The 16,941-nt window shown below is 44.2% G+C and overlaps 1 protein-coding gene across 5 annotated transcripts in view; it reads left to right on the forward strand.

The window, feature by feature from the left end:
- Positions 1-16,941, forward strand: part of ABCC5 (ATP binding cassette subfamily C member 5) — a 79,930-nt gene that overhangs the window by 29,656 nt on the left and 33,333 nt on the right. For all 5 annotated transcript variants that reach the window (XM_052642517.1, XM_052642797.1, XM_052642595.1 and 2 more), the window contains 7 exons: positions 882-1,030; positions 1,433-1,540; positions 5,823-6,179; positions 12,170-12,241; positions 14,434-14,558; positions 14,677-14,749; positions 16,330-16,533. In XM_052642517.1, coding sequence (XP_052498477.1) covers positions 882-1,030; positions 1,433-1,540; positions 5,823-6,179; positions 12,170-12,241; positions 14,434-14,558; positions 14,677-14,749; positions 16,330-16,533 — 1,088 coding nt within the window. The remainder of the gene's footprint in view (positions 1-881; positions 1,031-1,432; positions 1,541-5,822; positions 6,180-12,169; positions 12,242-14,433; positions 14,559-14,676; positions 14,750-16,329; positions 16,534-16,941) is intronic.

Below are 16,941 nucleotides of genomic sequence, written 5' to 3' on the forward strand. Positions count from 1 at the left end.
CCTGTGTGTATTAGCTTGAAAAGAGCATTCTTGCTCATTACAGACTTGGGTAAGTTATGTGATAAATGTTAAAGCAATGAAATGAAATTTTTTTTAAAGTATGGCTTGAGAGCTGGCTCTTAATGTATTTCTCAGTGTTTGGGACAGTGGTAATACCTTTAAGGTCAGTGTGTAGCCTCTCAAAAGAATTGCTTCTGTGTTTGAAAATGTTTTGAAAAGACTTCACTGCTTTATTGTCATACTTCCTACTCTGTGGTCTTTTGAACTCCATGGTTACTCTGTTAATAAGGTTGTTAGTTTTGTAGATATTTAAGAAAAGTCATTCTGCTTACAAAAATTGTATTTTATCTCATTCATCTTCTTTCAGTCTTCCTTACTGCTTTTTTGTGTGAAAGCCTCGTTCCTAGCCCCAATATACAGTAGGCACCCTAGTAAATCTTAGTTCCTTTTTAATTCTCCATTATTGTTGTATAGTCTTCCCTATAAGTACTTAAGCTAGAAATGAACAACAACCAGATAAGCAAACGTAACTGCCAATAGCAGACATGATTAATGTGTTCATTCCTTCTGAACATAAGAAATTTGCAAAAAGAATCAGACCAAGGCAGAAGGTGATTATTGTACTGAGAAGTAATGGCTTTTCTGTTAGATTCATTCCTATGACTTGATCCATTTCAAACCTCAGGCTTGCATACCAGCTTTCATGATTAAATTATAATTGATGGTCATATTGACCTAGTTTTTGCATCATAGATGTTACAGGGTCCTTTTAAAACCCATGGTGGCCAAAGATCTACCAAGTTGTGTTTGGTGACAGATAAGCAGTATCCCATAGTTTCTTTCGACTTGCTTTTTAGCAACTGCCTTGCTTTTTTCCTTAGAAATCCGAGAGGATGAGCGTCGGATGCTGGAAAAAGCTGGGTACTTTCAGAGCATCACCGTCGGCGTGGCTCCTATTGTGATGGTGATCGCCAGCGTGGTGACCTTCTCTGTTCACATGACCCTTGGCTTTGATCTGACAGCGGCCCAGGTCAGTGAGCTTGGAGACATTTTAGAAACACCACATGTAGAGATGCTACATGTCCTCTTATGACTAGATTTGGATTTTTCACTCATGCAGTTAATCCACGTGGAAGAATGGAGATTTAGCCCCAGTGCCCACATAATGTACAGCTTGTTTTTAGTCAGCTCAGCTTTGGGTTTAATTCTGAATTACAGATCATCAATTGATTTAGATTCACTGAGAATTTTAATTGGAGGTCTCATAAAAATTCTACCTTTAAAAAAATGTATTGGAAATATATCTGACTCATACCAACGTTTGACAGTCAAGCTGTAGCCCTCCTTAAACCTGAGAGGAAATCGATGTTGTTGTGTTACTTTAGTCACAGAGCCTCATCAGGCTCAATTTCTCCTCTTTTCCTATTTTCAGGCTTTCACAGTGGTAACTGTCTTCAATTCCATGACTTTTGCTTTGAAAGTTACACCGTTTTCAGTAAAGTCCCTCTCAGAAGCATCTGTGGCTGTTGACAGATTTAAGGTAAGTGGCTCCCTTCGCCCCCTTCCATGTCAGGATCCGTCCATGGCAAAACTAACTGCTGCCTTTATTCCAGTGGGCCACATGGGCTGGCTACACTTGATGTTTTTCACCTTTAGCCTTTTGGCAAGTTGGTAAGAAAGAAGTCAGTGAAAGACTCAGAGGGCCTTTCCATAGAAATACGACTTTTTGCATTTTACAGACAGCCTATGTAGTTTTCGGCTCCCAAAATTTCATTGTTCCCCTTCAGAGCTAGTCTCTTTTGTCTGGACTTAACATGGATATCTGTTATAATTTACTGGGCCTTTAAGTGATTCAAACCTAGGCAGTTAGAATGATCAGGAGACTGTCAGCTTTTTCTCACCTTGATCTACATCTACGTTTACCAAAATGCTGCTGGTCATAAACTCTTTTTGATTCTTTTTTCTGTCCTGTATGTTGGTCATTCATGGTACAGGAAGTGCAGTGACATGGGAATAGTATAAAGCTAGACCAAACTGAGAAGTGAAGTAAGGATTGTTTTTTTCCTTGCAAGGGATTAGTTGATCATGCCTTGACTATGTTCTTTGTGCTTTCAGAATAACACAAATACATGATACAAGAAGTAGATATATTTGGGAGGGTGGAGGGAGATAGATATTTGGAAATGGTTAGTACTTAAAAAAACGAAAACAAAAAGAAACAGCACCTGTGTGGCTGGATTCCCAGCTGTTGGCAAAGTGGCTGTTGACAAAGCCACTGCTGAGAGTAGCTCCTGCTAATCCTTCTTGGCTGCTGAGAGCAATACAAAAGTAAGGTTCTCAGCCTTGTTGGTCAAGAAAGGTAGTCCTCAAGAATGTGCCCCCCCAGGCCCAACCCTCCATCACCCCATCCTGGTTGCTAGAAGGCCAAATTCCAGAGCCACGTGAAAAGAAATGGTTTAATTGTAATCAGAGCTTTATTTTGCAGAACCCACAATGTCTAACTTTGACGAAGGCAGATTTTTTTTTTAATTGATAAAATCTTAATTGGATTTATTCAGTGATTCATGAATTGGGCAGCAGGCAATCTAGTAAAGAGAAAGAGCTCTGAGGAGCTATACAGAATGAAAGGATTTACAGGCAGAAGGGACTGGGAACAAGGATGTTTTCCTAGGCAGAAAACTGCATTGGTTATTGTGAGGTTACTATCCTTTAGGGGATAATAGAGGTCTCTCCGGAGAAGGCAATGGCACCCCACTCCAGTACTCTTGCCTGGAAACTCCCATGGACGGAGGAGCCTGGTAGGCTGCAGTCCATGGGGTCGCGAAGACTCAGATACAACTGAGCTTTCGCTTTCATGCATTGGAGAAGGAAATGGCAACCCACTCCAGCGTTCTTGCCTGGAGAATCTCAGGGACAGGAGAGCCTGATGGGCTGCCGTCTACGGGGTCGCACAGAGTCGGACACGACTGAAGCGACGCAGCAGCAGCAGCAGCAGCAGGGGTCTCTCAGGCATGTTTCCTAGCTAGTGCTGATCAGGTGATTCCTGACTGACTGGTTTAATATTCCATTCCTGGGAGAGGTGAAACTGTAGTTAAGTCCTAGTTTGGGGGTTACCATCAGCGACTCTATTTGAGGCCTATTGTTTTTCACACCCCATAGGAAGCAGACCAGAATTGATCCTAAATGGATCAATTTCCTCCTAAAACAAAAACACAACATTTTTGATAGGATTCAAAACCAGGACCTAGAGTCTCATAGTGTAATATTCAAAATACCCAAGATACAATCCAAAATTTCTCTACATACAAAGAACCAAGAAAGTCAAAAACACTGGGATGACCCAAATGTTGGAATTATCAGAAAAATACCTTAGAAATGAAAAGATAGTTTCAGCAGAGAAATAGAAGAGCTAGAAACTAACCAAATAAAAACTTTTACACTAAGAAAATATATTAATCAAGATTTGAAAATATATTGAAGGGCCTTAAAGATAGATCAGTTGAAATGATCTGTAATAATCAGAGTGTTCACCTCTAAGGCAGATGTTTTGACCATTAATTAGTCCCCTGTTTGTTTCTCAGTCTTTAGTGAATGGCTTTGGTGACATTTTGGATGAAGGGATAGGAATTTATAGTGTAGATTTGTTCACTCCTATTGTTTCTCGAGAGCTCTCTTTTCACTTACTAGTGAGAACTTATATTAGCAGATGGCTTTTCCCACTATAGATCCTTCCTCTACCCAGGAAGTTTCAGAGTTAATAATAGAAGCAAAACCACCCACAGCTCTGCTATATACCCCATGAGAATAAGTCGCGTTCTGGCTAGTTCCTTTTGTCAGTCTCCTCCTCCTCCCCCGCCTCTGCTTCTAGGAGAATGATAACTTATAGAAAGGCAGTGAGCAGCCGCCTTATAACTTTTCTGATAAGACAGTCACCACTATAGTGTTGCCAGGTTTAGCCAATAAAAACACAGTTAAAACCCAGTTAATAACTGCATGAGATGTACTTAGACTAAAAGATTAGTCATTGTTTATCCTGAATCAGAATTTAGCTAGGTGTCCTGTATTTTATCTGGCAACTCTACGAGTGGTCCCCTCTTCTGCTCAACAGATACACTCCAATTTGATTGTTTCAGTGACTGAGAGTAGTGTCTGGATGGTCATCATCCTCTGGTGAAGCTGAGGTTTATGGGTGATGTACCTCTAAGATTCTTGCCTGGCAGGTGCAAATCCATGTAGATATGAATTCAGGTGCATGGGGCCCTTGTGTGCCTCAGTGTGTCCGGGCAGAGTGGCTGAGGCTGAAGTCCTCCTGGGAGGAGTACGGGGCTGTAGGGAACCTGTGGGAAGGGAAAGTGTGGACAAGCTGTGCAAGTCAGAGGCACTAGCATAGTTTTTATAGTACATGAGCCCTAAGGGATCCTTCTAGTAACTCTTTAGGGGAGAGAAATGACGGGAATTCTGTCAGCATGTGGTTCAGTCTGTGAAGGTGGGCAGAATATTTGGCATGTTATTCTCAGCCCAGTCTTCTCAGGAAGGCTCTGAACTAATGAAACCAATGGCTCTTTTCAGACAGCTAAACTTTACTCTTTTTTTTAAAGGTTGACCAAGAGCAAAGATTATCCAGATTTAGAAACATGACACTTCTGGGAAGATGGAGGATTAGGAGTGGGTAGGAGATGTGGCAGTTTAGGAGTGGAAAGACCAAGTTTAGGCGTTTAGGATTTAGGAGAAGGGGCTTGCTCTCAGGCAACGGGATTATGTGGTACACCTAATAGCACCTGCAAACTTTAAAGGGCTTTTAAAATAGTTAGGGGTTCTTGGTAACGAAGTGACTAAGGAAAGAGTCCTGTCACTAAAAGTTATCTTTTTTCTAAAGACTTTCTAATGTTTAAAAAAAAATTGTTTAATCATGTTGGGAATCCAACTGGTATAGCATCCTGTAGAAAAGATCACTTAGTTAAGGGAGGTGTCAGAAGTGGGTTCAAAGTCATGGGCACCTATTGGTTCTGGGCAGAGGTTTATTATGGTCAGTGTTTCCAATGTAATTTCCAAGACATTTAGCTTTTCAAGCATTCCTCTTTTCTTCCCCTGACATGCCTCAGTGGATTTGGGGAATGGGTGGGAGGGAAAAGTCTTGCTTTCTTCTCAACGGGGTGTCTGAAGGAGATACCCTTCCCTTTCATGCAAGCCCTTTGTTTGAATTCTCACAAGTTCCAAGGTAGGACTTGAAAGACATGAGAACTTGTTGGTGAGAAGATGTACTCTGCTGTCGATCAAACCTTAGGAACTCCTTTCTAACTGGAGAGAGCTAGGGCTGGTCATCAGCTCACTTCAGCCTATCCCTGTGCCATGTGGTACGTGAGGAAAGTGCCCAGGCTTGGGGGCCCTGCAGGAGTGGTCTGGATGGCAAAGTGATGAGGGTCAGGACAGGAGAGCAATGTGCCCTTTGGTTTTCCTGCTTACATTTTACTGCCTACCACTCAGCAGCTCCTGAATGAGAACAGAGGGCTGCAGACCAGTCAGTTAAATATCCTTGGTCCTCTTGAGAGTGGTGGAAAAGGAAAGAGGAGTTTACCATGTAACTGGTAGCATAGAGTGTAGGCCGATTGAGGAGGCCCCTGTCCCTCCCAAGGTGTCCCCACATTCCCGTGACCTCTCCATGGGCCTGAGGCTGGGCTACACTAATGAGCTACCTTTTGCCCTTCAGCTTCCTTCCACTGTATAGCCTGATGTGTTTTGCTACGTGAGTGTACGCCCTAGGCTTGTCTCCCTGGTCTTGATCCAGTGTCTCATCTTTGCACCTCTCTCACAACTCCTATCAGAGTTTGTTTCTAATGGAAGAGGTTCACATGATAAAGAAAAAACCAGCCAGCCCTCACCTCACGATAGAGATGAAAAATGCCACCTTGGCATGGGACTCCTCCCACTCCAGTATCCAGAACTCACCCAAGCTGACCCCCAAAACGAAAAAAGACAAGAGGGCTGCCAGGGGCAAGAAAGAGAAGGTGAGGCAGCTGCAGCGCACTGAGCATCAGGCGGTGCTGGCAGAACAGAAGGGTCACCTCCTCCTGGACAGTGACGAGCGGCCCAGCCCTGAGGAGGAAGAGGGCAAGCACATCCACCTGGGGAGCCTCCGCCTGCAGAGGACGCTCTACAACATCGACTTAGAGATCGAAGAGGTAACTGTCTCCCGGCTGTCCTCTGGGGAGAGGGGGCTGCTACCGGTCGTTTCGGCAAAGTGCTTCATGGCTGGGAGTGATTTTGCACTAAAGAGCCAACCTGGCCAGGTTGACTCTAGAAGGGATTCTTGGGAATTTAACACTAGAAATGAATAACAATGGAAATAAATAATAGAAATGCTCTCATGAGATACTCATTTTGTAAACAAGGAAATGAAGCATTCAAGCGGGTTTTCCACAATCTTGCCCTGAATAGATTTGATTGTTATGTGTGAGCTGTAATAGTGATTTCTTATTGTAACTCTGTGTGAGCTGCTCATTAGTGCTGGGCTATGCATAGCACAGAACCTGGCGTATAATAGGTACTCCCAGTGGTGCTGTCATCAGCAATTCTATCGTAACTTTATTTTTTCATGAAAGTAAAGGCCATTATGGTATATGTGTTACAGCCCAGGACTAGAGTCTCTCAGAAGTCTCCCTGTAAGGAGTGACTACCAGACACTCCAGCTTCAAGGCTTAACCTACTGAATATGACTGGGGGCCAGCAGTGTGTTGAGGACTGCAGCATCCAGAAAATCCCAGGGGTATATATATCTGCTCACTCCACAGCCGTTTGTCTTTAAACTTTTTATTTTGTACTGGGGTACAGCCAATTAACAATGTTATAATAGTTTCAGGTGAACAGCAAAGGGACTCAGCCATACATAAACATGTATCCATTCTCTCCCAAACTCCCTCCTATCCAGGCTGCCACATATCATTGAACAGAGTTCCTTGTGCTATACAGTAGGTCCTTGTTGGTTATCCGTTTTAAGTACAGCAGTGCGTACATGTCCGCCCCAAACTCCCTAACTATTCTTTCCCCCCACCCTTCCCCGACTGGTGATCATAAATTTGTTCTCTAAGTCTCCACAGCCGTTTTGAGTGCCATCTGTCTGTCAGGCACTGTCATAGAGCACCAGAAACCAAAATCCATGCCCTCCTGGATTTTGCCTTCTTCTGAGCAAAGGCAGCTGGTAAACAGGTAAAGGGGCTACAAAGAAAAGGGGATGAAGGGCTTGATGGACAGCGAGCAGGTGTCACTGCAGTTTAAATAGAATACTTGAGGGAAGGCCTCAAACTAAGATTCTGCATTCCTCAGAGCACAGCCAAAAAAAAAAGTGATAACAGGCATGATGCTTTTATTTTATTTTATTTTTTTACAAATTGAGGGCTTCTGGCAACCCTGCATCAAGCAAGCCTGTAGATGTTTTTTTTCGAACAGCATTTGCTTACTTCATATTTTTGTTATGTTTTGATAATTCTAGAAATATATCAAACCCTCCATCAGAGAACATTACGACTCGTTGAAGACTCAGATGATGGTTAGCATTTTTTAGCACTAAAGTGTTTTTACATTAAAATAGGTACAGTGTTTTTTCTTAGACCTAATGTAATTGCACACTATATAGGCTAAAGTATAAAGTTCAGTTCAGTTGAGTTGCTCAGTTGTGTCCAATTCTTTGCGACCCCATGAATCGCAGCACGCCAGGCCTCCCTGTCCATCACCAGCTCCTAGAATTCACTCAAACTCACGTCCAACGAGTCAGTGATGCATCCAGCCATCTCTTCCTCTGTCGTCCCCTTCTCCTCCTGCCCCCAATCCCTCCCAGCATCAGAGTCTTTTCCAATGAGTCAACTCTTCGCATGAGGTGCCCAAAGTACTGGAGTTTCAGCTTTAGCATCATTCCTTCCAAAGAAATCCCAGGGCTGATCTCCTTCAGAATGGACTGGTTGGATCTCCTTGCAGTCCAAGGGACTCTCAAGAGTTCTCCAACACCATAGTTCAAAAGCATCAATTCTTCGGCGCTCAGCCTTCTTCACAGTCCAACTCTCACATCCATACATGACCACTGGAAAAACCATAGCCTTGACTAGATGGACCTTTGTTGGCAAAGTAATATCTCTGCTTTTGAATATGCTATTTAGGTTGGTCACAACTTTCCTTCCAAGGAGTAAGCGTCTTTTAATTTCATAGCTGCAGTCACCATCTGCAGTGATTTTGGAGCCCCAAAAAATAAAGTCTGACACTGTTTCCACTGTTTCCCCATCTATTTCCCATGAAGTGATGGGACCAGATGCCATGATCTTCGTTTTCTGAATGTTGAGCTTTAAGCCAACTTTTTCACTCTCCTCTTTCACTTTCATCAAGAGGCTTTTTAGTTCCTCTTCACTTTCTGCCATAAGGGTGGTGTCGTCTGCATATCTGAGGTTATTGACAGTTCTTCCGGCAATCTTGATTGCAGCTTGTGCTAGTAAACGTAACTAACACAAACACTGGGAAACCAGAACGTTTGTGTGAGTCACTTTATTGCGATATTTGCTTTACTGCAATAATCTGGAGCCAGACCTGCAGTATGTGCAAGGTATGCCTGTATTTGAGCAAAGATTTGAAGGAATGGGCCATGAGAATACATGGAGGAAGAAGAGCATTCAGGCAGAAGGAACAGAAGCACGAAAGCCCCGTGTGTGTTATCTGTGCTTTTCACAGGAGCAGAGTGAGCGTGGGAGAGAGGGGAGGGTGCTAAAATCAGAGAGGATTGGAGTGCCAGAGCCTTCGTAATGACTTCTGCTTTACTCTGAATGGATAGAAAAGCCACTAGAGGGATTGGAGGAGAAGAATGATGTGATCTGACTTAAAGATGCAGAGAATCATTCTAGCTTCTAGATTCAGAAGAGTGTAGGAAAACAAGGAGTGAAGCCAGGAGAACCAAGGAAAAGCATTGGTTTTCTGGACCGTGGTGGTGGTGACAGAAGTGGTAAGGAATGTTCATCTACCTCATTGGAAGTAATCTTCAGGGGTTCTAACGTGGTGTGAAGCATGTTGTTGTTCAGTCGCCTAGTCGTGTCTGACTCTTGTGACCCCATGGATTGTAGCACGCCAGGCCTTCCTGTCCGTCACCATCTCCCGGAGTTTGCTCACGTTCATGTTCATTGCATTGGTGATGCCATCCAGCCATCTCATTCTCTGACACCCTCTTCCTCTGTCCGCAATCTTTCCCAGCATCAGGGATTTTTCCGGTGAGTCATCTGTTTGCATCAGATGACCAAAATACTGGAGTTTCAGCTTCAGTCCTTCCAGTGAATGTTCAGGGTTGATCTCCCTTAAGATAGATCTGGTTTGATCTCCTTGCTATCCAAGGGACTTTCAGGAGTCTTCTGCAGCTCCACAGTTCGAAGGCATCAGTTCTTTGGCATTCTGCCTTCTTTACAGTTACAAGCTGAAATCAAAACAGACGGGAGAAACATCAACAACCTCAGATATGCAGATGATACCACTCTAATGGCAGAAAGTGAAGAGGAACTAAAGAATCTCTTGATAAGGGTGAAGGAAGAGAGTGAAAGAGCCTGCTTAAGACTAAATATTGAAAAAACTGAGATCATGGGATCCACCCCCATTCAGTTCAGTTCAGTTCAGTTGCTCAGTCGTGTCTGACTCTTTGCAACCCCATGAATTGCAGCATGCCAGGCCTCCCTGTCCATCACCAACTCCCGGAGTTCACTCAGACTCAAGTCCATCGAGTCGGTGATGCCATCCAACCATCTCATCCTCGGTCGTCCCCTTCTCCTCCTGCCCACAATCCCTCCCAGCATCAGAGTCTTTTCCAATGAGTCAGCTCTTCGCATGAGGTGGCCAAAGTATCGGAGTTTCAGCTTCAGCATCAGTCCTTCCAGTGAACACCCAGGGCTGATCTCCTTCAGAATGGACTGGTTGGGTCTCCTTGCACTCCAAGGGACTCTCAAGAGTCTTCTCCAACACCAGTTCAAAAGCAGTAATTCTTTGGCACTCAGCTTTCTTCACAGTCCAACTCTCACATCCATACATGACTACTGGAAAAACCATAGCCTTGACTAGATGGACCTTTGTTGGCAAAGTAATGTCTCTGCTTTTCAATATGCTATCTAGGTTGGTCATAACTTTCCTTCCAAGGAGTAAGCATCTTTTAATTTCACGGCTGCAGTCACTGTCTGCAATGATTTTGGAGCCCCAAAAAACAAAGTCTACCACTGTTTCCACTGTTTCCCCATCTATTTCCCATGAAGTGATGGGACCAGATGCCATGATCTTCGTTTTCTGAATGTTGAGCTTTAAATTTTTTCACTCTCCTCTTTCACTTTGATCAAGAGGCTTTTTAGTTCCTCTTCACTTTCTGCCATAAGGGTGGTGTCATCTGCATATCTGAGGTGATTGATATTTCTCCCGGCAATCTTGATTCCAGCTTGTCCTTCTTCCAGCCCATCGTTTCTCATGATGTACTCTGCATATAAGTTAAATAAGCAGGGTGACAATATACAGCCTTGACGTACTCCTTTTCCTATTTGGAACCAGTCTGTTGTTCCATGTCCAGTTCTAACTGTTGCTTCCTGACCTGCATATGGCAAATAGAAGCGGAAAAGTTGGAAGTAGTGACCAATTTCCTCTTCTTGGGCTCCAAAATCATTGTGGAAGGTGACTGCAGCCATCAAATCAGAAGACAGTTGCTTCTTGGCAGAAAGCAAGGACAAACCTAGACAGTGTGTTGAAAAGCTGAGACATCACTCCGTCGATAAAGATATAGTCAAGGCTATAGTTGTCCCAGTGGTCACATACGGTTGTGAGGGCTGGACTGTACAGAGAGGCGTGTTACACAGATCCAGAGCTGTACTAAAGGGAAACAAAAAGCTCCTAGCTGTTGGAAGTTACAGACAAGAGGGAGATGGATGAGACCACATGACACATGGCCAGCATGGCTCATCATTGGAGGGCGTGCAAGTCAGTTTTTTGACTTCAGTTACCTTTTAATAGCAGGCTTCTTATTTAATAACAGTTATCTTGAGGCAACTCTATTACATTGCTAATCAACTCTATTAGAGGATTATTTCTTATAATCAGATAAAGTTTACTCTCTTCTTTCTATCTGTTGACCCTCCTTCTGCCCTTTACAGTCCATGTTCACATGACAGATGTTTAGCTATTATTCCCCCCAGCCCCTCTCTTTAGGGAAGAGGAGGGAAGTTAACATTTGCCTGATGTCTTCTGTGTCCCAGGCACTTGCTTCACTGTTGACATCTTCTTTAGCCACCATGTAGTCGTCAGAACAGAGTTCTTTGTGTTAACCTGCCTGACCAGAGCAGAGTCTAAGCCTGTGACTTGGTCTCTTTGTAACCACTGGTTTGTAATCTCTCAGCCCCCTGGACCATGTCAAAAACTTTGTCAAGAATACTTTTATAAGACCAGTCTGCCTCCAGAATCCGTGTTCTTTCCACACCACCACTCTCCATCCCCTTCCTCCATGCCAGGCTTGAGGTGATAGAGTGTTGCTGAACAAGTGGGCCTGTTAAAATCATCTGTCTGTTCTTGAAAACTGTTAATACTGCCCATGGAGAACTCATCATTTTGCCTGGGGATATTCAGTTAATCACAGGCTTGGTTTTCTACTTTCATGTGGGATTGATGGTAAAAATATGCCCTTAGATTCTTGGGAATGTTTTGTAGAAAAATGGAAACAACAGTGCACATTGCACATAGTTTTTATTGAAAATGATTTCTAGACCCTGAGGAAAAAATCATATAAAATAAAATGAAAATAAAATGATTTTCAAGAGTCCTGTCCTCCCTTTCAAAACCATCAATAAAAACAAGCAAGTTATCAAAAAGCATGGGTTGCCAACAAAGTAGGGAAAGGTTTGGGCCTTTCTAAAAGTGATGTGGGACCCCTTAATGCCTGTGGCATATTTAAATTTTCTAAAAGGCTTACACATCTATTACCTCAGTGCATCCCCACAGAAACCCTATGACATGGGTGGCTGATGAGGGAGAGAAGAGGTAAGTGACTTGCTGGGTCCTCAGGATGACAGTTCCCATAGTGATGGACTGTTATTAATGTTTTTTTCCTCAAAGAAATCCAAAGTCCTTGACATGAATGGTCAGTATCCTTTAATGACCTTCCTCTCGCATGTGCTTTGTCCAGGGTAAACTAGTTGGAATCTGTGGCAGTGTGGGAAGTGGAAAAACTTCTCTCATTTCATCCATTTTAGGCCAGGTAAGATTTTGTTATTGTCCTGGGCATTTTCTGCTTCTTTCTCTGGATTCTGCTTAACAAGAGTCTCAGGAAAAATAAGCTTAATTCCTGAAGAGAGTCAGGAAAGGTGGAAACAAAAGGACCCTTGGTCTGTATCATGCTCCTGCCACTCCCCGCCCACTCTTACCCCTTAACAACAGCATTGTATCTGGGATGGGATTCAGCGGGACCCATGGATACCCAGCTGACTTGTTCCTCATGCCTTCTTTTATTCAGCATGTATTTATTGAGTGCCACAGGTGTGCCAGACAGTGTGTTGGGGAATGTCAGAGGTCAGGGACTGACAAACTACAGACTGCCAACAAATGGACCAGCCTCAGCAACCTCCCTGTCAGAGAGAGGGCCTTCAGGATTTGATCTAGCAACAAAGACCTGCTCCATTTTCAAGCTAACTACTGAAAGAATTATGCCCTCGAGGAGTTCATGGTTTGGTTGGGGTGCTAGGCCTTCTAGACACACTAGCAATAGTGCTCAGAGGGCCCAGAAGTCAGCATTTCAAGTAGGCATCATCCAACTAAGACAGATTGTCTTCTACTATGTTTTAGAACCAAATAATCAGGAGTATAAAGCAAAACCCCATGTGCTTCTAAAACTTGGATTAAACGAGCTTGGCTTAGATGATTGAGATGAGGATAAATGTAAGATTATTCCTGCGATGGATAAGGTCCTCTGAGTCATTTATCCATGTTGAAGAAATAAAACAAGGGATTGGGGAAGGTTTTCATGTAGCATCCACTCTATGGGTTATTTTGTCTTGTTCGGCATCATTGTCACAGTTGGTGGAGCAAAGGTGTTCAGGGTGGTCTGAGGAAAGCTGCATCCAAATCATCGGGAGGAACAGCTCCCCACCCCTGCCCCTTCTGGCTTATGAGACTGTGCAGAGGTTGGGCTCAGCCACTGGTGTTTGCTAAGAGCCAAGAACCTCCTACATAATTTCTGGTCATCAGCCAAATTTCAGGGCCAGTGATGAGAGACACAGGCGGACTGAAAGGGAGGATTGGTGGGCAGCAGTGAAATTGAAAACTGAATGGGTCTTTGCTTCTGGATCAAATCCTGACAGAGAGGCAGGGGCTACTTGTCAGCCCTGCTTCTTTAGAGTTTAACTCCTTATTGGTCTGCAGTGTGGGGTGTTTGTTCTGTAGCAGCTGGAAGAGCTGGATTTCCACAGTAGACCCTCCAGGTTTCTGAACACTATGCATGCCTTATCTGGGAGAGTGCTTACCTGTGTGTGGGCAGTTGGCAGTATGTTACAGTCTTGTGTGTGTCCGCTGTGCGTTACTGTGTTTGAGAGGACAAGCTTGTATGTGCATTGGTTAATGAAACCGTTTCAAGCTATAGCATTCATAACCCAAGACAAGCATCTACTGTTAGTCCCTTCGAAAGGAACCCTGAAAGAGTAAAATGAGTAAATTGATTCATGTCAATCCCTGCAACTAAAAACATAATTCAAAGCACACAGCTTATCGTGTAATCTCTTCACATCGGAGTGGAGGGTCTGTCACCATTATGTAAATACTCTATGCTGCTGCTGCTGCTAAGTCACGTCAGTCGTGTCCAACTCTGTGTGACCCCATAGATGGCAGCCCACCAAGCTCCCGTCCCTGGGATTCTCCAGGCAAGAACATTGGAGTGGGTTACCATTTCCTTCTCCAGTGCATGAAAGTGAAAAATGCTAGTTGATGTCTAACTGGAATTTTTCCCCCCTCTGGTCCTCATTTTACAAAAGCAGCTGACCTACCAACAGCCTGGATTAATTCTGTAGATGAGTTGGTCTGCCCTCATCATGAGGCAGGGACTAGCTCTAAATCCTTGCAGCATCCTCCCCAAGGGAATTCTGCAAGCGCTTTCTGGGTTCCTTTAATTAGAACAGTTTGCAGTTAGGAAGAAAGGATGATAAAGTAGCTTATGAGCTGCTGAATGAAATTTTCATTCATTCAAGTCATGGATTATGCTGGGCTCCCATCACACATAAGCAAGGAGAACTTTGATTTTCTTGACTGCTGTGGAACAAAGGTGAGAGTGGGATTTGGCTTCCAAAAGCATCCAAGGAAACCGACTAGACTGTCAACTCCCTTGTGGAACGTGGGGGGTTCTGCTGACTCAGGGTGATGGCTTTGCATTGTGATGCCATTGGATGGTGTCTCTTTCCCTAGATGACACTTCTAGAGGGCAGCATTGCAGTCAATGGAACCTTCGCTTATGTGGCCCAGCAGGCCTGGATCCTCAACGCCACTCTGAGAGACAACATCCTCTTTGGGAAGGAATTTGATGAAGAAAGGCAAGGAATGTTTGGTTTCTGTCATGCTTTCCTCTTGGCCATGGGAGATGCAAGGCAGCCCAAGTCAGCAGGCTCTACCCCAACCATGCCCCTGACTGGGTCTTTTTGTGTCCCTCAGATACAACTCCGTGCTGAACTGCTGCTGCCTGAGGCCTGACCTGGCCATCCTTCCCCACAGTGATCTGACAGAGGTACCGGCCTTCTGCCCCTGGTGGGCCAGGGTGTCTAGCAGAGAGGATTCTGGTAGTTGGGGGCAGAGCTGTACTGGAACTGCCTCCTAGGCATGCACCTTAAATTGTGGGAGAAGAACTTTCACAGGAGTTTTGCTCTCGTTGGGACTTTATGTTAGGGACACGTTTGTTCCTAAGGGCAGGCATAGCAACATTGCCTATTTTAAGCACATAAATTTCATGTGTTGTGGATTTTAAACAAAATCCCATTGTTGGTGAACAGTTCATATTTTCTGCACTATTCATATTTAAAACCATTATTCAATCATATGCCTGTTGAGATTCCTTGAACTTTATTCTTCCAACCTCTTTTTACTCATGTAACTCTCTAGAGAGCCGACTCCCTCTAGAAAGAAAGAGGCCTTAACATAAAGCTGCCTTTCATTGCTTCTCTGCCCTTGAGTAGTTCCCCGAGGCTTGTCTTTGGAACTGGCCCTCAGTGTTAATGCTCATCTTCCATGACCTGCCCTTGAGGTCTCTGAGGCTGACTTGTATTCAGTTGACTTCCGTTTAAGCCCTCAAACCAGATTGGAGTGGTTTGATTAATTTACTGGGTCTCAGATTCCAGTCCCCTGATTAGCAGCACATCAGCAACGTCACTGCAGACTCTCAGCCCCACCAGAGACCTGAATCATGACTCAAGAGGTGGGGCCTCTCGGTCCATTTTAACAAGCCCTGCAGGTAATTCTTATACATGCTCTTATTTGAAAACCTCTGAATTAATTGAATTTTTTTTAAGGACAGCATTTTTTAAAAAAAAAATACAGAGCCAGTTACTGTTTGACAATCGATTTTTTTTTTCACTTAGTAACATTTATTAAGTGCTTGTTATATGCCAGCTGCCTGTGCAGAAGCTTCTGGGGGCACTGGGAATATAAAAGAAAAGGACAATAATCTGTAATCTCAACAAGCTTACAATTGGGAAAGACATACTGACAAATAGGCACAAAATAAGGTGATGAAAGAGTCCCCTTTCTTTTGGGTGTTAGTGGAGAAGGGGAGGGTAGGCTTCACAGAGGAGAAGATGCCAGAACTGAGCAGACAAGTACAGGAGAAGGCACGACAGTAGTCATGCGTGTTCATAATGGACACACAATTTAACTGAGTAGACACACCTGCTCAGATCCCAGGGTATAGAAGGGGCATTGACAGTGGAGGCTAAGAGTTGCTGGAAAGCCAGTTGGTAAAGGGCCTGCTTTGTCAGCCATATCTGGGGACTTAGATTCTGTCCTTTAGGACTAATTTTGAAAAGTCATTCTGCCCGTGGAGAATGGATTGTAATGGGGCATCCAGAGGATGTGGTAAGGCTCAGACACAGAGCTGGTTAGTAACCAGATGGTTGTGGGAGAAAACGAGGCATTTGGGTTGATACCCCCAGTTCTGGTGTGGGCCCTAGAGGATACAGTGGCATTCCATCCAGGAGAAAAAATGAAGAGAAGGAGCTGGTTTGGGTGGAAGAGAGGAGAGGTGACTGAGGCAACCACTGAGTGTCGTTCTAGATTTGAACTGGAGACTTCCTTGTGCTTTCTGGGCTCCTATAGATTGGTGAGCGAGGAGCCAACCTGAGTGGCGGGCAACGCCAGAGGATCAGCCTTGCCCGGGCCTTGTATAGTGACCGAGACATCTACATCCTGGACGACCCCCTCAGTGCCTTAGATGCCCACGTGGGCAACCACATCTTCAACAGTGCTATCCAGAAGCATCTCAAGTCCAAGACGGTTCTGTTCATTACCCACCAGTTACAGGTATGTGCTTCCTTCCCCAGGCTATCCACCTTGACTTGGGCAGTCAGAAACAGGGAGGCGGGCTTGGTCCAGGTACCTTCATGGGGCTCCTTGAAGTCCCTGGAATCATGGTGTTCCCTTCCTCAGCAAATAGCCTCCTGGCTCATTGTACCAATAAAGCCTGTTGTACCAGATGGCCATCTGAATCAGAGATCCTTGGAGCATGTTAGCTTCTGCATATAAATCAGTAAGTAAAAGGGCTAAGAGGAATAGGCTGAAAATGGAGTCTGGGTAAGAGATAGTTTGGAAAGCATTCTGTTAACATCTATATGTGAGTGGGTACTGTTTAGGAAAAACAAGCTCTCTCACTCTGTCATTCCATAACAAGCAGCCACTTCAGAGAGCATATCAAGGAGGTTGCCATCTGCT

This window comes from Budorcas taxicolor, chromosome 1, assembly GCF_023091745.1.
Source record: "Budorcas taxicolor isolate Tak-1 chromosome 1, Takin1.1, whole genome shotgun sequence".
Lineage (NCBI taxonomy): Eukaryota > Metazoa > Chordata > Mammalia > Artiodactyla > Bovidae > Budorcas > Budorcas taxicolor.